Source organism: Arvicola amphibius, chromosome X (assembly GCF_903992535.2).
Source record: "Arvicola amphibius chromosome X, mArvAmp1.2, whole genome shotgun sequence".
NCBI lineage: Eukaryota > Metazoa > Chordata > Mammalia > Rodentia > Cricetidae > Arvicola > Arvicola amphibius.
The window spans coordinates 34638249-34658347 of NC_052065.1; the positions used below are offsets into that span (position 1 = coordinate 34638249).

General features: G+C 37.9%; 3 protein-coding genes across 4 annotated transcripts in view; 1 reads left to right on the top strand and 2 right to left on the bottom strand.

Annotated features, from left to right (window-relative positions):
- The window catches only part of LOC119805017 (zinc finger protein 182), a 96105-nt gene extending 85921 nt beyond the window's left edge, over positions 1-10184 (bottom strand). The window contains exons 1-2 of the mRNA XM_038316804.1: positions 10127-10184; positions 4442-4496 (exon numbers count right to left, since the gene is read on the bottom strand). Coding sequence (XP_038172732.1) covers positions 4442-4456 — 15 coding nt within the window. The 5' untranslated portion in view covers positions 4457-4496; positions 10127-10184. The remainder of the gene's footprint in view (positions 1-4441; positions 4497-10126) is intronic.
- Spaca5 (sperm acrosome associated 5) lies at positions 7666-9416 on the top strand. The gene is made up of 4 exons (XM_038316805.1): positions 7666-7810; positions 8257-8415; positions 9131-9212; positions 9317-9416. The coding sequence occupies exons 1-4, from the start codon at positions 7666-7668 to the stop codon at positions 9414-9416; spliced, it is 486 nt and encodes a 161-aa protein (XP_038172733.1).
- A 1701-nt stretch (positions 10185-11885) lies between the features above and the next one.
- LOC119804799 (zinc finger protein OZF-like) lies at positions 11886-19079 on the bottom strand. 2 transcript variants are annotated; one of them, XM_038316487.1, is made up of 5 exons: positions 18639-19079; positions 18099-18157; positions 14611-14737; positions 14296-14388; positions 11886-13706 (listed from the first exon to the last, which is right to left on the bottom strand). In XM_038316487.1, exons 2-5 carry the CDS (start codon positions 18111-18113, stop codon positions 12367-12369), a joined length of 1575 nt encoding a protein of 524 aa, XP_038172415.1. In that variant the 5' UTR covers positions 18114-18157; positions 18639-19079; the 3' UTR covers positions 11886-12366. The 2 variants fall into 2 exon arrangements, with proteins under 2 accessions (XP_038172415.1, XP_038172416.1); XM_038316488.1 differs by lacking the exon at positions 18099-18157.
- Between the last annotated feature and the right edge of the window lie 1020 nt (positions 19080-20099).

Genomic DNA, 20099 nt, shown 5'->3' on the forward strand with positions numbered 1-20099 from the left:
AGCCAAAGCCGCTATACCAGTTGGCACTCCCACCAGCAATGGAGGAGTGCTTCCTTTACCCCATATCCTCTCCAGTACAAGTTGTCATCAGTATTTTTGATCTAGGCCATCTTATACGGCTAGAAGATGGAATCTTAGAGTTGTTTTGATTTGCATTTCTCTGATGGCTAAAGATGTTGAGCATTTATTTTCCTTAAGTGTCTTTCAGCCATTTAGAATAATCTGTTGAGAGTTCTCTGTTTAGGTCTTTAACCATTTTTTTTTCCTGCATATTTGTTCTTTTGAGATCAGCCCTCTGTCAGATGTGGGATTAGTGAAGATCTTTTCCCATTCTGTAGGCTGCTGCTTTGTCTTGCTGACCATTGTCCTTTGCTTTACAGAAGCTTTTCAGTTCAGGAAGGTCTCATTTATTAATGTTTCTCTCAGTGTCTGTGCTACTGGGGTTATATTTAGGAAGTGGTCTCTTGTGCTAATGCATTCAAGTGCACTTCCCACTTTTTCTTCTAAGAGGTTCAATGTGGTTAGTTTTACATTGAGGTCTTTGATCCATTTGGGCTTGAGCTTTGTGCATGGTGATAGATATGGGTCTATTTTCATTCTTCTACATGTTGACATCCAGTAATGCCAGTACCATTTGTTGAATATGCTTTCTTTTTTCCATTTGATATTTTTTGCTTCTTTGTCAAAACAGGTGTTTGTAGGTGTGTGGATTGATATCTGGGTCATTGATTTGGTTCCATTGGTCCTCCTGTCTGTTTTTGTGCCAATACCAGGCTGTTTTCAGTACTGTAGCTCTGTAGTAGAATTTGAAGTCAGGGATGGTGATGCTTCCAGAAGTTCCATTATTACACAGGATTGTTTTGGCTATCCTGGGTTTTTTTTTTTCATATGAAGTTGAGTACCATTCTTTTGAGGTCTGTGAAGAATTTTCCTGGGATTTTGATGGGCGTTGCATTGAATCTGTAGATTGCTTTTGGTAAGATACCATTTTTACTATGTTAATTCTACATACCCAAGTGCATAGGAGAGCTTTCTATTTTCTGTGTCTTCTTCAATTTACTTCTACATAGATTTAAAGTTCTTGTCATATAGGTCTTCCACTTGTTTGGTTAGAGTTACCCCAAGATATTTTATGTTATTTGTGGCTATTGTGAAGGGTGATGTTTCTCTGATTTCTTTTGCAGCCTATGGGACTATTTTCATTCAAACTACCACACTGGGTTACATATTAAGACCTTAAAAATTTTTTTAAAAATTAAGAAACAAAGGTGTAAACCTACACAACATCTGTCTGGGAAATAATTGATTTGGGATTTAATCCCTAAGGCTCAACAACAAAAATGATAGGTATGTAGGATTAAATTAAAAACTTCTGCATTAGGAAAGAAATAGTTAACCGAGTGAAGAGGCAATCCTGTGGATTGGAAAAAAATAGTTAAAACTATATTTAAATTATTTAAAAGCAATTATTTCTGATAAGGTATTAATAACCAAAAAATATTAGGAACTCAACCCAATAGCAAGTAAACAACTCCACTTGAAAATGAGCAAGTAATCTGAACATATATTTCTATGATAAAAGACACAGGCAAGCATGGTGACACACACCTATAAACCACCACTTGGGAGGCCAGTTAAATGACAGCCTGGGATACTGTCTAAAAAAAAGACAAAAACAAGACACACAAATGGCCAACAGATAATGAGAAAAATGTTCAATATCACTCATCATTACAGAAATATAAATTAAAACCATGAATTAACAGAACATCTATTATCAAAAATATTACAAGGGTTACCTAGGATATAAAGGAAAGATAGCTGTTGTCCATGGTCAGTAGGAATGAAACTTAGTACAGCCATTATAGAAATTAATGTAAAGATTTCTAAAAATAAACCCTGAAAATAGAATTTTCATGCAATCCAGTAATTTGACTTGTATGTGTAGACAAAATATTTAATTATGTTTAGGAGACATCTACATTCCCAAGTTTATGGCAGCACTAGTCACAATACCAAAATAGGGCACATGCCTTTAATCACAATGCTTTGGCAAAGGCAGGCAGTTCTCTGTGAGTTTCAGGATAGCCTGGTCTACATAGGGAATTACAGACTAGACAACGTTACACAGTAAGACCCTGTCTCAAAAAAAGTCAGGAAATTATGTCATTATTACAATGTGGATGAACCTGGAGGGTGTTATGCTAAATGAAATAAAACAAACAGACAGAAGAAGACTATATATTATCACTTACATGTAGAATCTAAAACGATCAAACTCAATACTAGCAGAAAGTAGAGTGGTAAATACTAGAGGCTGGGGAAGATTGGGAGATGAGATATTGGTCAAATTATAGAATATGTTCTGTTAGACAGAGTTAAATGAAAAATATTTGAGGTGATAGATGTGTTAGGTTTGATGTGAGCATTTCACAATATATAAATATCATCATTTTGTATCTGTTTCCTAACACCTTGCTTTCTCATATAACCCAGGACCATCTACCTAGGAGTGGCACCATCCCTAGTGGGCTGGAAATTCACACATCAGTCATTAATCAAGAAAATGCCCCATAAGGCCAATCAGATGGAGACACCCTCAATTAAGCCGCCTTCTTCCTAAATGACTCTAGTTTGTATCAAGTTAAAAAAAAACACACTAGCCAGAACAGTATCCAGTAAATATATACAACTATGCTCAATATTCTTTTTAAAAAACCAGAACAGAGATAGATAACCACCAATAATTTTTTGTAGTGTTGAAAACTGAGCCCAGGGTCTTGGCCATTATAGGTAGGTATTCTACCATTGGGCTACATCCTCAGTATTTGTATTTTGGAGACAGAATCCTGCTATGTAGCTCAGAGTAGCCCAGAACTCATGATCCTCTCGTCTCAGCCTTCTAAATGCTATGATCACAGTTATATGCCATCCTGCCTAGAAGATAACTGGTTTGGAGTGAGAGGTCAGTCAGGACTTTGTGTAGCCTGAGTTTTTGTTACCAGATGATCTCATTTACATCATATTCATGAAATAATGAAAGTCCTGAAATAGAGATCAGATAGGAGTTTCAAACAGTTCAGGTCTGGGTCCATTAGGAGTAGTGAATGTGGCCTTGAAAGAGTCTTAAGGAGATGCAATATTTTGGGCCTGATCATGTCAATGTCAATATCCTGTCTGTGATATTGTACTATAGTTCCAAAAGATGTAATGAATGGGTATAGAGGCCCTCTCTGCATTATCCTTGAACAGTATGTTCATATTCTTCAAACTGTATGTAAATCAATGATCTTAAAAGCAAATATGTAATTTCAAAATAAGATAATAAATACATGTCCCCACTTTATATGACACACTTGAGAAAACAAAACGGCACAGAATAGATCTATACTTTCCTGAGTTTACCAGATAGGAGATGATATAACTATAAGAGAACAGTATCAGATAGCTTTTGGGGCATATAAAATACCCTCCATCTGACTGATCAGTTAGCTATACCAATCTACATTTGTTAGCATTTATGAACTTGTACAGGAGTAAAATTTCACTGTAATTAAAAAAAAACCTGAACATTGAAAAAAAGATGGTAGGCTGTAAATATCTTAAGGAATTTGTCTTCTGGATACAAGAGAATTGAAAATCCCACTAAGGAAGTTATTTCAGGAAAATCATTTGAAAGAGAAGCAACTTTCCTAAGAGATTTCATTTCTAAACTACTCTGTCTTCATTCTCTTTAGGGAATGTTGTGGGAAATAACTGCAGGAAACCAGGGACACATTTATTACCAGTCTATTATTGAAGACAATTCCACATGAAAATACTGCAAAGAAATGCCTCAAAATGCAATTCCAAAAAAACTTTGGTTGAGGTCTTGGTATGCTCTACCCTAATGAATAAAACAAGTAAAGGTACAGGTTACAATTCCATATAACATCAGAAAGCTCAAAGATAGATTGGAAACTCACAGTTAATCTTAACAAAAGAAATAACTTTTTAAAAAACTTTACAATGGTGAAAAATAGTATGCATTAAACAGAAACTGTACTTGGAGTTAAAGATAAGCAATACTCTACTCTCTCATGAGATGTGAGGCAGCAGCATTGAGCAACAGCTCCCAGTAAGCAATGAGATCACTAGGAAACAACCTATTATTACCACTGCATGCCATGTTGCCATAATGTTTAGTGGGATAAGGGTATTAGATAAATGTTCAATTTTGAGTTGACATAACTCCAGGACATAAAATCATTATAAGTTAAGAAGCATCTGTATCTGTTACCTTTAAATACTCAATGCATCAACAATCTAACTTGTCCTTAATTGGCTATTTTTCATTTTCTCTGATCCCAGTAATTTATAGTTTCCCATTTTGTGGTATTGATTCATATATAACTAATCACGCCTATGAAAAATTATAAAAACAGATAAACAACATACTTACCTGGAATTTGGCCATTTTCTGCTTTTCTTGGGAAACCAGATATATGAAAGTTGAGCTGGAATGAGCATAGTAGAATATAAGAGTAGACAATTAGATTTATAGCACTTATAATCATTTGCCCAGAAATCCCTTCACTCTCTGGAAGAGTATGGGCAATTATAAGTTGTTTTTTCAAATGATAGGGTCTCTTTACATAGCCCTGGCACTGGCCTTGAACTTAGAGATCTGCCTGCCTCTGCATCCCGAATGCTAGAATTAAAGGGGTGCATCAGCATGTCCAGTAATTATAAGTTTTAATAATAACCTGTATATTTTCATTATGTCATATGCACAGAAAGGTATGTGTGTGTGTGTGTGTGTGTGTGTGTATGTGTGTTTCCTTGTAGTACTGAGGACAGAACCTAGTACTAGGCCCTTGTGCATGCTAAGTCAGTACTATACCACCGAGACACATAGAACTGAATTTATTAATGCCAAACATAAGAAATCCTATCTATATAACTTACAATATCATAATAAGTAGAAATTCAGAATGAAATGCTACACAGTTGCTAAAATAATGTGTGGAACTGTATGCTTATTACCTACATGTTTTGTGATATACAAAGCTCAAGTTAAAGTTTAGAAAATTTTATAAAAAATATTTTAAGATGAATTAATTTTCTAAATGAAAAAGGCTTATAAAATCGCGAGAATACATCTTAAGTGTACAAAAATGTTAACTATTAAGTAAGACATAGTCCCCTCTATTTTCCAATTAATTTATAACTCAAATGTTACTTTATTAGACACTAAAAATTACCTATTATCCAAATGGTACCTCAATTCAAAAATTTTAGTCCCTATCAATCCCTCTCAGGCCTCAAACTAGTCAAAGCCTGCTAAGGTTTTATAGATGCTTTTATTCTTCTCCCTCACCTCACTGGGGCCTACTAGCTCAGACTACAAGGAAGTCTTTAAATGCTGATCCAGCATCCTTCCCTGCAATTCCCACACTGGCGGATGGAGACGTGGGGGCGCGTCTAAAGAAGGGATATAGCTGTGCTGTAAAATGTGTAAAAGCCAAAGTTTAATAAGATTTACCTAACTAGCCTCATAACTTTGTCCCCTATTAAGTCCATAGACCCTGATTCACTGTTGTTTCAAGACCCCATCATTCCACATCCCAGTCGCTCACATCAATGACACTCACGAACCTCCCTTCATTCATCCCTTAGAACTCCCCACCATTCGGCTCGAGACCCCAGGTGCTAGACCCTCGACCTTACTCAACCAGATTTTCTGCGGGATGTTGAAAAGATCTTTAGGAGAACAGTCCAGAAAAACACTTCCGCCTCGGACTTATTAGCTGTTAAAGTCACCTAAACAGGGACCGCGGCTTGTTATACGCATGCTCAGTAATGCCTTTGAGACAACATCCGCCAATAGTCAAACATGCGCCCTCAAAGGCGCCCAGCCCCAACGCAGGCGCCGAGTGTAGCAGACAGTGTCGGTGACGCTAACAGAAGAAAAAAAAAAACAAGTCGTTCTTTCTCTCTTGTCCTTCTACCCCTCCCTGGGCGGTGGGCAGAGCTGGTGTTTATTATGCAGAGATTAGCATTTCTAAGACGCCAGGCATCATTTCTTTTTGTGATGGGGTGGAGAAAGGGAGTGTCCAATTAAGAAAAATATTCTAACAAGGAGGAATTTCGTGTGGTGAATTCAGAGAGCAGCCACAGGGTGGCAGAAGTAATTATCAGGAAGACAATGCGGGCAGAATGCTTTACACGCTAGAGTAGAAGTTTAGGGGAAAACCCCTGGCTCCATCTAGAATTGTGAGTTTGCATTCTAGCATACAAAGGACCGTAGGAGTCTGTAGACAACAAGCTGAGAAATTAACAGCTACATGGGGCCACAAACACACACTGAGTAGAGTATGATAGTGTATTAAGTGGTGGCTGACAATGCCTCTGCCTCTTCAGAGAAAGCAGTCTGTCATTGGGAATGGGGAGGAGGTGTGGGCATTGACTACATGGTGTAGGACTTTCTCAACCAGGGACAGGGCTTTCATATTTTATTCTGAACATCATGGGGAACCTTAAGAGAGATGAAGAAATCTAACATTGTATATTGAGCATAAAATTCATATAAAGCTGCAAGCAGTTACTTACTGGCCCACTTCAACTTCTCCCTTGCAGTGTACTCAATAAACTGTTCTTTTTAAATGGTGCTGGGACGTTCAAAGAAACCATCACATCTTAGCATTACCCATCAGCTGGCTGGGAGCCTTTACCAGACAGAAATAATGGGCAGGCTAGAAGATTTTCAATCACTGGTCTTTGAAAAATTTACTTTACCTCTGTTTGGTGGCAAGTCAGCTGGTGGCTGCAGCAGGTGGTGGCACAACTTCAACAGGCTTGCTTGAAGATGGTTTTGTTCTATAGCTTTTGCTACCACAAACTTTGGAGAACTCAAAAACACCCTACAACTTGAAATGGAACATTTCCCCAATTGGCCTAGCAGAGGGTTTGCTATGAGTGGTGTTAAAGAGGCAAGACTGTAATTGGTTCAAACACAAGCCGCAATAGCTATGATTAGTGCTAAGAGGCAAGACTATGATTGTCTAAAGCAAATACTTATAGAGCTAAAGGTTCATATACCAGAAGCCTACACAAAGACTACACCACTGAAGGGTACCACCTGCTGCCGCCACCATTCTGTCTATTCCTGCCTAAACAATGAGGGTAAAAAAATCCTTCCAAAGAATAGTGAAGAGATTCTTTTCACCCACTCAAAATTTCCCTATGTTTTTTGTACATTATTAGTTTTAACTTTTATTAGTAGGTCCAAGTATAGCAGGACACTTATAACTTAGTATAAAATAGTTGTAATAATATGGGCCTACTCTGAGGACAAGTACCCAAGTTCTGCACATCTTTTGTATATACCCAATCCTTCTCTCCCTGTATCTTTCTGACATTTCTGAGTTTCTCCCTGTCCTTATCTTACTCCCTTTATTTTGCATATATGTTAATGTTTGATTTTCTTCTTATGTCTCTGGTATCTCAAAAGAGTTGGCATTAGGGAAAGTGGTATAGTCAATCCTCACACCTCTAGTGTCTGTGTTCCAGAATCTATAGCTCAGACTGGTGCTCATAGAGCAAAGAGTTCTGGAATGTTCCAATTTTTGATGATCACAGGGTGAGTCTGAGGCAAGGAATCAGATAGAAGGGCTTTTGTGTATCATGCAGACCTGGGGTACTGTGATAGTGATCTTGGCCACACTGATGGTTGCTACCATGGATGCCAAGATTTATGAACGCTGTGAGCTAGCAAGGAAGCTGATGAAGGCTGGACTCAATGGCTTCAGAGGCTACACTATTGGAGACTGTAAGATTTCCATTGCCCCAAGTCTTATCCATACTCCAATTTACCCACTTCCCTCAGATCCATGCCCCCTTTGTAATTTTTCATCATTTTTGGCCAGACACAATCTTTTCAGTCACCACCTGGTTATAATGACTCATTTAATTTAACTGTAAAGTTGTCACCATCATTGTCTTTACACTCTTTGTATCTACCATTAACACCATCATTACCATTAGTATCATCACAACTATCACCATTCACTACCAGCATCAATGACAGGTCACCAGAATCAACAATCTACAACCAAAGCATCAGTGATAGTCACCAGAATCAATAATCTACAACCAATCTAAGACCACCAGCTTCACAACTAAGATGACAAAGATATTTATATTCTCCCCTCTTCTCTTAGCCTTCCTTATTCTTATGTGTATGACTACTCCCTAACTACTCTCCCTCTGTCCCAGGGATGTGCATGGCACACTATGAAAGTGGCTTTGACACCTCCTTTGTGGACCACAATCCAGATGGTAGCAGTGAATATGGCATTTTCCAGCTGAACTCCGCCTGGTGGTGTAACAATGGTGTCACACCCACCCAGAACCTCTGCCACATAAATTGTAATGGTAAGGCATCCTTGGGGGTACACAGAAGCCTTATCTGGCCTCATGTCATACACAGAAAGCAATGTCTTTTGTTCTTGGTTTTGTTCATTTGTTTGTTTTGAGATAGAGTCTGTCTCTAGGCTGGCCTCAAGCTCAGAGATTCTCCTGCCTCTGCCTCCTGAATGCTAGGATTAAAGGCATGTACTGCCACATTTGGCAGGAATGTCTTTTAAATCTTAATGTTTTGCTGAGGCAGAAAAATAATAAAAAGGAAGGAAGACAGAATATCTGGGTTGATAGAGAGATGCTTCCTGAATCTTTAACCAGTCCATACTAAGAGATTGTTTACATCAGAAATAATGGAAATACCCATTACCTCCCCAACTTCATTTAAAATGCAAGTTAAAATTTTCTTGATATTTGGGGAACAGGAAACTTTGGTCCTTATGAAATAGAGGTGCCTCATTGTGGTTGTTAGGGTTATTCATAACCAGTCAACATGATAGTCAAAGTCAACAGGATCATTCAACATGAGTTAAGATTGTATAACACCAGTCAACATGGCAGGTGAAGCAGTTTATAACTACCTATCAAAAATGAAAGTCATCTACCATTTGCCAACATCATAGATAGGGTTTATTTAGGCCCTAAAAATCAAGAAACCTAGGGCCCTCAAAACACTTTACTATGTCCCTAGTGCACCAGGTCACCCCATCTCTTCTTCCCCCTCCATCAGGACCTCCCCTCAACCGCCATATTCTGGATGATATCATGTGTGCCAAGCGGGTTGTAACCTTACATAAGGGTATGAAAGCCTGGTAAGTTCATGGGGATGGTCTGGATTTTGGACAGCCACAAGTAATGATGCTACTGCTTTATCAACTTGTCCACTTCATTTTCTCTTCCTCTTTTTGTTTCCCAGGGATTCTTGGAGCCAGCACTGTGCTGGTCATGATACATCTGAATGGATCAATGGATGTGATGTGCATCTGAAAACTGACTCAAGCAATACTGAGTGGTGACTCAGATTTCATAAGGATAGAGATCCCATTTTTTTCTTTTGTGCATGTAATAAAAATGGCATCTATAAATAATGTGAGATCTACTGCCTGTCACATGCTTTGATTTTATTCATGTTTTCTAGTGCCTGATAGTACTCCCATTCATTCTTTTCCTCCATAACTTCATAGCTTTAATCTGGAGATACAAGATCACTTTGGGGTGTGGAACAATGATGTGGGAGAGTCTTCTGTTTGTGTTGATTTCATTCGTTAATACAGAAACTGCCTGGCTCATTTGATTGGCCAGCCCTTAGGTGGGTGGAGTAGACAGAACAGAATGCTGGGAAGGGAAGTTAATAAATCAACATGCCTCGGCTCTCTGAGCTAGACTGCCGTGCCTCTCCTCAGGGAGAGAGATGCGATGAAGCCAGCCGCCAGGTCAGACATGCTGAATCTTTCCCGGTAAGACACCACTCGTGGTGTTACACAGATTATTCTATATGGGTTAGTCAAGATGTGAGTAAGAGGCTGAAACTAATGGGTCAGGCAGTGTTTAAATGAATACAGTTTGTGTGTTGTTATTTCGGGTTTTAAGCTAGCCGTGCAGGAGCCAGATGGCCGGGAGCTGGGCGGTGGAAAGCAGCCGGCCAGCAGCTCCACACTACAGAACAATGGTATAGTAATCAAGAACATAGATTCTCTTTGGTTTAAATATCTTATTTACCACTTACTGGTTGTGCTTCCTTTAAAGAGCCACTGAATTTTTCTCCTGCCTGTTTTTCAACATCTGAAAATGAAGAGGATAACAAAAACAATAACTTATGGGGTTCATTTGAGGATTCAACAAACTGATGTTTAGAAAACACATATAGTGCTAGATACAAATTCTATTAAAGATGTACACGTGAGCCGGGCGGTGGTGGCACACGCCTTTCATCCCAGCAATCAGGAGGCAGAGGCAGACGGATCTCTGTGAGTTGAGGCCAGCCTGGTCTACAAGAGCTAGTTCCAGGACAGCTCCAAGCCACAGAGAACTCTGTCTTGAAAAACCAAAAAAAAAAAAAAAAAAGATGTGGATGTGGTAGTACATGCCTGTACTATCAGCACTCAAGTTTCAAAGGCAGGAAGATGACAAGCATAAGGTCAGCATGGCCTACATAGTGAGATCCTGCCTCAAAAAAAAGTCAGTTACAGATTTGGATAGAGGGTTGGGTGCAAGGATATAAAAGATGTTTTACATTAAAAAGCATAACTTTCAGATGAGATCACTAGAGGGTCTTTATTTAGAACATTTATCTCATTTACTTTATTTAAGACATTATTCTTCAGGGGAGAATGAAATTAAATATAGCTTACACAGTGTGAACTGAGAATTTAAAATATTCACATTTTCCACATGTGCCCACATACTGTACCATTCTAAGCCCCAGCCTCCCATTACTTCTTTCATAATCAAAATCCAAAGTTTCAAATGACAGATTTGGAATTTAGGGAAGAAATTCAATGGAAGCACAAAGTAATAATTTCATTTTACAGAACCTGAGTTTCAGGTTGTATATTGAAAGCTGTTAAGAACTTGCCACTTGCTTTCATTTACTTGGGCAGTCCCATTGGAAGTAGCTATTCTCATGAAGTACTTGGTCATGTGTTTTGTAGTCCATGGTCAGGGAGGTGGCTACTCAGCTATGCAAAGCCTTGCTTTCAATGTTCATCAAAAATATACAGGGATGATCATTAAAAACTGCTAGTTGTCATTTCAAAGCAAGGAGAGTTTCAAGATCCTTTCCTTAAGGTCAACCGGAATTCCCCTTTATTTTTTGCCCCAATTAGTATAGATAACCACTTTCACATCTCCATGGGTTATTGTACTTAAAAGTGACTCATTCTGGGCATTGATAAGATTTCTGAATGTGATAGGCATTTATCAAAAGAAGCAGAAATAAATTGATGAATTTGTATATTAAATAGGTCTTCTAAAGCCTACTAGGCAGTTTATAGTCCTGCTTGGAAGATTATAGTCTTCCCAGGTCAGGCTAGGGTAGAAATATTTGCAGTATCAACTGTTATTACTGCTTAAAACTGGAATGTGATACTTTAGTTGTATCTTCTTTACATTGTTCTATTATAATTTGGAATTTTATAATATTTTCTTTAATTGTTGTTCCTTTAATGATAATATTTAAATTTTTAACTTAAAATTGATATTAAATTTAGAAACATATATAGTTCCCTTACTTCACTTCCGAGGAAATATGCTTATTGAAATTAATAAATTAAATTTCCATTGATACTTATGTCCACATTTATGAGGTTTGTCTTCCAACTGACAGCTTTCATACATTCAAGATTTCTAATGATTTCATCATTGAGCACCTCTTGATGGGAAATGATCATTTAATAATCTACAAGGCAAAAGTACAAAGCCAAGGTTTTCACTTTAAGAAAGAGGAATATTCCTATTCCTTTACTGAGAAGAACCTCACCCAACATGGCTGGTGCTGAATTTTAAGCTCAACTGACTATCACCAGAAAAGCAACCCTAGCTACAGCACAACTTCCCACTTACCATTTACACTTTTATTTTTATTTATTTTGATTTTCCTATGACATATTTTCCATTTTCACTTCTTTGCTTTCTCTTATCTATAAATTCTCTAATCCATGATGAACTATGACCTCTGGAAAATTTCTTTCCAATTCAGAGCAGTCATAGAGTTCTCTTTTCTGTGAGTTCTCTGATGCACAGTGAGTTTGGATTTCTCTCTGAATGCTTTGCTACACTTATCACATTGATAGGGTTTCTCTCCTGTATGGGTTCTTTGATGAATAATGAGGTATGATTTTTGGGAGAAAGATTTCTCACATATATTAACACTCATAGGGTTTTTCCCCTGTGTGAAGCTCTTTGATGAATATGAGATAGGATTTCTGGAAGAATACTTTATCACATTCGTTACATTCATATGATTTTCTAATTTTTCTCTCTTTGTATGAGCTCTCTGATGTAACATGAAGGTATGATTTTCTGGAGAAGACTTTTCCACATAACAGTACATCCATCTGTTTTTTCCCCCGTATGAATTCTCTGATGAGCACTAAGGCTCACCTTAAGGGTAAAGGCTCTTCCACATTCTGAACACACATAAGGTTTTTCTCCTGTATGAATTCTTTGATGTCTACGCAGTGTTGATTTTTCTCTGAAAGCTTTGCCACATTCATTGCATTCAAAAGGTTTCTCTCCTGTGTGTGTTCTCTGATGTACACTGAGGTGTGCTTTTTGGTTGAAGGCTCTCCCACATTCTGAACATTCATAGGGTTTTTCTCCTGTGTGAGTTCTCTGATGTATAATGAGTTTTGTCTTTTCTCTGAAGGCTTTGCCACATTCGTTGCATATATATGGTTTCTCTCCTGTATGGGTTCTTTGATGTATATTCAGTGTTGATTTCTCTCTGAAGTATTTGCCACAATCAGCACATTCAAAAGGTTTTTCTCCTGTGTGTGTCCTCTGATGTACATTTAGATGTGCCTTTTGGTTGAAGGTTTTCTCACAATCTGTACATTTATAGGGTTTTTCTCCTTTGTGAGTTCTCCGATGTATAATGAGATTTGTTTTTTCTTGGAATGCACTGCCACACTCAGTGCATACATATGGTTTTTCACCTGTATGTGTTCTTTGATGTATATGCAGTGTTGATTCCTCTCTGAAGGATTTACCACATTCATTACACTCAAAGAACTTGTCTCCTGTGTGCATTTTTTGATGTAGTCTGAGGTGTGCTGTTCTGTTGAATGCTTCTCTACATTTTTCCCATGCATAAGGCTTTTCTCCTAAGTGACTGATCTGATGAACAATAAGGAATGAACTCGGGCTGGGGATTATTCTACACTCAGGACACTCATAGCTTCTAGCTCCAAGTTGAGTCAAGTCATGCCGAACAAAGTTATAAATTTGATCTTTACCATACATATTATGATCATGGGATTTCATTCCATCATTTATCTCATGTTTGCCAGGAATTAATAATTTCCTACATCTATTGCATTCATAACATTCCTGAGTTGTAAAACTCAGACTACTAGAATTGAGTAAACTTAAACTATCATTAATACTTTTCCCAAATGAGTTATTCATATAGGTTGTAGGTCCTGAAGAAACTACCCATGTGTTCTGAGGAAGTGGGCTAACAAATCCATCATATTCATAACTTCTTTCTTCAGTCACATTTTTCTCAATAATGGATATAGCCTTGTCCAAGTGTATATTTTGGTTTTCCTGATGCCACGCCAGGTAGTCTTCAGCTTGCCCAACTTCTAAAAAGAAGAATAATAACCAGACTCTGTTAATACACCTAATCAAAAGCAGGCTTCTGATGGTGTTAATTTTTAATTTCTTTTAAGTCTATGAAATTAAAAAAAAGAGAGAGAGTCTAAGCATGTATCTCTCTTATACTCAGAGATTGAGGGAGGAAAACCCAAGATGGTCCAACAGACATTGGAACAGAAAATAACAATAAACTTAAGTGATATAACTGTTAATTTAAAACTGTGGAAACTAAAAACAGGTTTGGAGAGCCATGAATGGGAAAAGTGATACTGGAAAGACAGTATATTCAGGTTTGCCGTCAGGGACATCTAGATTGCAAAGATCGTTTCAGAAAGGCTGGAGATGATTTAAGTGGGTGAAAAAAGAAGCAAAATGAATAAACCAGAACGGGGTCCAGTTTCTTAACAGCTCATTCAAAGGCTACCATGAGACAAACCTAGTAAACTAAGAATTCGGAATGAGTAGTAACAGTATATATAACATTTAAGAAGATATTTTTGAGATTTTAAAGATGTAAATCCTTCACCAGAGCATTTAAGGTCTTGCTCTCACCATCTTCCAAATCTCCATTCTTACCTTTGCAACTTGAACTCGGGATCTCTCTCTTTATGATACCAAGGGTTCCTTGCTCCAAAGAGGCAATCACTTCTGGTTTGGTAATACGATACCCTGTAGTGGGAAATCATACAAGACTAGGGTACTTTGTGTGACGTTCATCTAAAAAAATTAGTAAGGTGTGTTTTCGTAAGGGTGTGTTTTACATGGGTAATTAACATATTGTTTAAGAGAAAATAAGAATTTAATCTGTAGAACCCAAAGTATAGAAATACTTTAGAGACAGAAAATTACATAATTTGGGACACCATGAATTACTCAACAAGCCATCCTTACCCAGTGAGACAAGATGGCTATAATTCTCTAGCATCACATCTCTGTATAGGTTTCTCTGAATAGGATCCAGTTGATTCCACTCTTCCTGGGTGAAGTCCACAGACACATCCTCGAATGACACTGATCCCTGTAATTGCATGCTTTTATTCAATTAGTTTGGTAAAAATTAGTGATACCATTTCTCTCAAAATGTTAGTAAATATATGCTTAAATAGTCTTTTAAAAATTGAAAAATTAAAATTATACGTATTTATGGAAAATAATATGTGTGTGTGAGAGAGGACAAGGGAAGGAAAGAGAGGAAGTAAGAGAGAAACAGAGAAAGGGAGAGAGAGAGAGAGAGAGAGAGAGAGAGAGAGATGAGAGGAGAGAGAGAGAGAGAGAGAGAGAGAAAGGAGAGATCAAATCAGGCTAATTGAAGTGATAATGTTCTTTATGATAAACCAAATATTCCGCAAGGAGAAGATATTGTTTTACCATTTTAAAAATTGTTAGGGACTAGGGGTGTAGCTCAGTGGTAGAATACTTGACCAGCATGCATAGGCCCCAAGCTCCAACATCATCACTGCAACAGCTTCCTTCAAGATTTGTAATATCTAATCAAAGCTAAGGGCCCGCATACTATAGAACCTATTAAGAACTAATGAGATAAATATCAACAATCCAATAGGAAAAAGAAAAATATTTAAAATGTTAAATAGAAATTTTACAAAAGACAGTGTCCAAATAGTGAATAAACATTCAAAAGGATGCTTAAGATCATTAGTTATCAGAGAAACACACATTTAAGCCACACTGAGATACTAATATCTTCCAATGGAACAGTTAAAATTAAGACTAACAACCTAAATTTTGGCAATAATGTGGAGCAACACAAATTTTCACACCTTGCTGGTAGGAGTAAAATGGTACAGACATTTTGGAAAATGGTTTGGTAGAATTGCTAAAATTGAAAACTAACTTATGAAGTTGCAGCTTCACTCTTTGGTATCTATCTAATGAAAATGTGCACACAGGTTCACTAATACATAAGCAAAATATTCACAGAAATATTGTTTATAATAGCCAAAATGGAAACATCCATCAGCAGCACATTTGAAGAGTAACTGTGAATTATTTATGCAATATAATGGTACTCAATAACAGAAATAGAACAAACTACTGATACCTAAAATAACAAGGATGTATATCTAAAACATGATGGGCTGGAGATATAGCTCAGTGGAAAAGTACTGACTTAACATTTGTGAGACCCTGGGTTCCATTCCCAGCATCACAAAAAAATCATGACAAGTGAAAGAAGTCAGATTCAAAATAATAATAATATGTATATTTCCATTTATGTGAAATACAAGAAGAGAAAAAATAAATTATTATGATGAAACAAGAAAGTGGTCACTATAAAACAAAGAGCTAATGTTTGGGAAATGGCATGGAAGCTTCTGGAAGGCATCATGTCATTTTCTTCCTCCTTTTTGATCCAAGTATTGCTTATATAAGTGTTTTTAATCTGTAGATGTTTATAGACCTGTATACTTTATATACTTATGCTATATTTCAGTAAATCTACCTCATAATTTTTTGTCTAAGTTATATTCCACAAAAGGTTTAAAAATACGAAGACAAGCATTTTAAACCCCCACAGGAAAAAGAAAACAGCAAATGAAAAAAATCACAAGAGAAATATAAAAAGAGAAAAACTTAAAGTTGTTAAACCATATTGATAAACACAAACCAAAACATAAGATATTTCCAGTTATCATATTACAATCTTAAAACAATGGCAAGAGTATTCACAAGGTCTTTCCACTCATTATTAGAGAAGCTATCAACTGTATTAACATTTTCAAACTGCAGTTTGTCAATATCTGCAAGTTCACAACACACTCACTTTTTTAAACCAACACTAGAAAGTGCTTATCTCTGAAAATACAGACAAGAGATCACCACCACACTAAAAGAATTACACAGAGGTCCTTTAACATGAAGTTCATCAATAATCATGGTGTGTAAATGCAAGGAGAAAAATACAGCTGTTCAAAATATTCCTATGTGAACAGTTTTGGTGGCATATCCTGATAATCTAGCACTCAGGAGGCTAAGGCAGGATAATCCCAAATTCAAACTTGATCTACATGTTGTGAAACTCCGTCTCAAAACAAAAAAAAATGAAAGAAAACAAATAAAATCTCAATTAGCTAGGTTGTGTAACTCATAGGTAGGGCACTTGTCTAGCACATAGGAGGCCTTGTGTTCCATCTTCTGCACTTGATTTTAAAAACCACAAAGAAACTAAACCTTCTGTGAAGCATCTGTAAACAAGTATTATTTAGTAGGAAACTATCTTATCCTAGCGGTGCCAGTGATCACCTGTGGAAATTTATGTCACTTGCTAATCTACTCTGTTCCTCACCTGGAAGATGTGAATGATAACTGTGTCTATTTCATAGTGCTATTATGAGTATTAAAGCTGCCTATGTATATAAAATATTTTAATATAGTGTTGTGCATAGTATAAGCTGTCATTCCTATTACCATCAGCAACATGTGTTTTGTTTTTTTGTTTTTTAAGACAGGGCAGAAGGGAAAGAAGGTAAAATGGTCAGCAATGTCATGAATTCTGAGATTAAAAGTAAAAGGACAATCCTACTGGTTTCTCAAAGTTTTCTTTAGATAATAAAAACAAAAAACCTACTGGGAAATAATTTGAAGGACATATGGCTTATATCATCTTCCTGACTATCAAGATATTATTCACATGTAGTCCAGAACATGTTTGTGTAGGCTGGGCTTGTTTTTCCTGAACAGTCACATTCCTTTCAGTTTTGCTCTAGCAAGACACCTTTGGATGACAGGAAGATAATTTAAGTCACAACAGAACAATATTAACTCTGTGTTTATCGTAAGTTTTCTAATAGGGACTTGAAAGGACCCATCAGAGGACTGTCTGATGAACATTAGGAAATCTAAGCATCGATGAAAGTGGCTCATTGTCTGTAAGGCTGAGACAAAACAAGTGAATATGCTTGGTTCCTTTTATGTTGTGGCTTACAGAAAGCTCAGAAAAGTAATTGTACCTAACACAAGTATATAAAATCCTATGATACACACACAGATACATATTTCACACTTGTGCTGGTCTTGTTTTATATCCTTAAACTTTGGGTTTATACATATCTACTGTATAGAATAAATATTAATACACTAATTCATATACTCATATATAAGGTTTATTATGTATGCATCAAGGTATTATTCTAAATGTATTAACACAATTGACCTTCACAATCACCATACAAGGTAAATAATATCATCCCAACCATTCCCATTTTACAATTAAGAAAACCATGGCACAGATAGCATTGGTAAGCTCCTAAATCTGGTTAGGGCAATTTTACTGAAGATTTTATACTCTTTTAAAACCATACAATATTGCTTCTATCCTAATATAGGCAGAGGCTAACTGGCAGAAGCAAGTAAGAACTTACCCAGAACTCAGTCATGACTGACTGTGGTGGAGAGAAGGCAAAGGCCTAAAAAGGCAGAACTGTTGAGAGGGAGAAGAAAGGAGAAGATCTTCAGATGGCAAGGATACTCAGATTGAAAATTCACCAAATCACCAGGCCAGAAATCCACAAATGCCAGGTGGCAAATGGTAACGGCATTGCTAAGTAAAAAGGGAAGGACATTTGTTTTCCCCATGGATTCCTATCTAACCCAACAACACAGCTCTATGATGGACTCTCATAGGCCATTGTGTATTATCACAGATTCCCCCCACGCCAACTTAAAATCACCAATCATATATTACACAGAGCCCCACATCACTTACACTACTGACACTATCACTCATTGTACAGCCTGATCATCACAACCTCAAAATATTCCCATCATTCACTCCACTTCACGCCTCGATCAAAGCCTCCACAAACCCCATCACTCATTCAACGTAATCTCTATCACTCTGCTTGCAGACTTCCTGCCCAGATTCTCAGTACTCATGTGTGAGCTCCTCCCCAAGTACTCACCCCATAAATTCGCGTCTTTGTGGAGTCCTCACTCGCCAGTCTCCCTCCGGCTGACAGAGTACCAACCCTCTCACTTCCGCTCTGAGTGAACCTCCGCTCTCCTTCACTCCCTTCTCCAATCTTAAAATCTGAATTCGTATGCTGGCAAAGTCTCTCTAAGGTTTTTTCGAAACAGTCATAACTTTCTGTGACGGTCACTTTTTAGTCTTTTACCCCGCCTAGGTTACTCAGTCACTAAATTTGCTCATGCGCAGTAGCTCTTCCTGAAGCCTTCAACGCTGATAGTCCTAAATATTTTGATTACGACAAGGATCGAATTTGCAGGCAGGAAAAATGGATGCGCCAATAAGCCATGTTTTCAAGGGAGCGGACATCTTTATAGCCTTTGCCATTCCGACAGCGGAGAAAAATCTACCTCTTAATGTTTAAAAGAGATGAGATTTTTGAGGAATTTGAACACTTGGCGTCAGGAATAGGCGTTTTGTATAAAGGCACACTAAAGACAGACAGCTTTTAGAGCCCAGGGCTACAGCCCCTGCCTGCATTTCCCCACCCCCCACTCTCGGCAGGGAGATACCACTGCAGAGATGGGGGATAGCTGGAAAGCCGTCACCTTTCTTGGGAGCTATTCGGGGTAAAAGGGAATCAGAGCAGAGAAAAATGCGTTTCTACTACTATGGAGATTGGGAGAGATCGTGGAGTTGGTTGTTCCTTTGAGGAACTATAGAGGTAGGTACTATTAGACTAGCTGTGAAGAAGACTCAAATTGGTATGATCTTTGGGAAATACCAGGTTGCAGATGTATGCAAAAACAGGGGTAGTAAGATTCTGTGTTCAAAGGAAGAGATAGGAGAAGAAAGTGACATCGGTAAACATGGGTGCTGGGAGAGTCAGGGACAGAAACTCAGGGAGGGAGGGACCCTAATGATGTTGTGTCTTAGAGACGATGGTAGAATCCACAAAGTCCTGACAATGACCTTACCCCATCGCCCCTGCATGCCCACATTCCTGGGAACCTTTGGCCTAAGAGATTTGGGAAAGTGCATTTGACAGGCTCTGGGTTCTTTTTTAATTTTTTTTATTACTTTATAAATAATACCAATCAAAATTTCCACTTCCTCCCCTCCTCCCACTTCCCACCCGCTCCCCCCACACCCTTTCCCCACCCCTCCAGTCCTAAGAGAGGGCAAGGCATCCTGCTCTGTGGGAAGTCCAAGGCCCTCCTACCCTACATCCAGGCTTAGGAAGGTATGCATCCAAAGAGAATAGGATCCCAAAAAGCCAGTATATGCACTAGAGACAAATCCCAGTGCCATTATCATTGGCCCCTCAGTCTGCCCCAATTGTCAGTCACATTCAGAGGGTCCAGTTTGATCCCATGCTCATTGCAGTCCAGCTGGAGTTGGTGAGCGCCCATTAGATCAGGCACACTGTCTCAGTGGGTGGACCAACCCCTCGTGG

Excerpts from the sequence above, each read along its gene's own strand:
- Spaca5 (XM_038316805.1), top strand. The coding sequence starts at position 7,666 with ATGCAGACCTGGGGTACTGTGATAGTGATCTTGGCCACACTGATGGTT. Across the intron at positions 7,811-8,256 it reads AGGCTACACTATTGGAGACT|GGATGTGCATGGCACACTAT; the intron begins GTAAGATTTCCA and ends CCTCTGTCCCAG. Across the intron at positions 8,416-9,130 it reads CTGCCACATAAATTGTAATG|GACCTCCCCTCAACCGCCAT; the intron begins GTAAGGCATCCT and ends CCCCTCCATCAG.
- LOC119804799 (XM_038316487.1), bottom strand. Across the intron at positions 14,389-14,610 it reads TAGCCATCTTGTCTCACTGG|GGTATCGTATTACCAAACCA; the intron begins GTAAGGATGGCT and ends TTCCCACTACAG. Across the intron at positions 13,707-14,295 it reads CCCGAGTTCAAGTTGCAAAG|AAGTTGGGCAAGCTGAAGAC; the intron begins GTAAGAATGGAG and ends TCTTCTTTTTAG.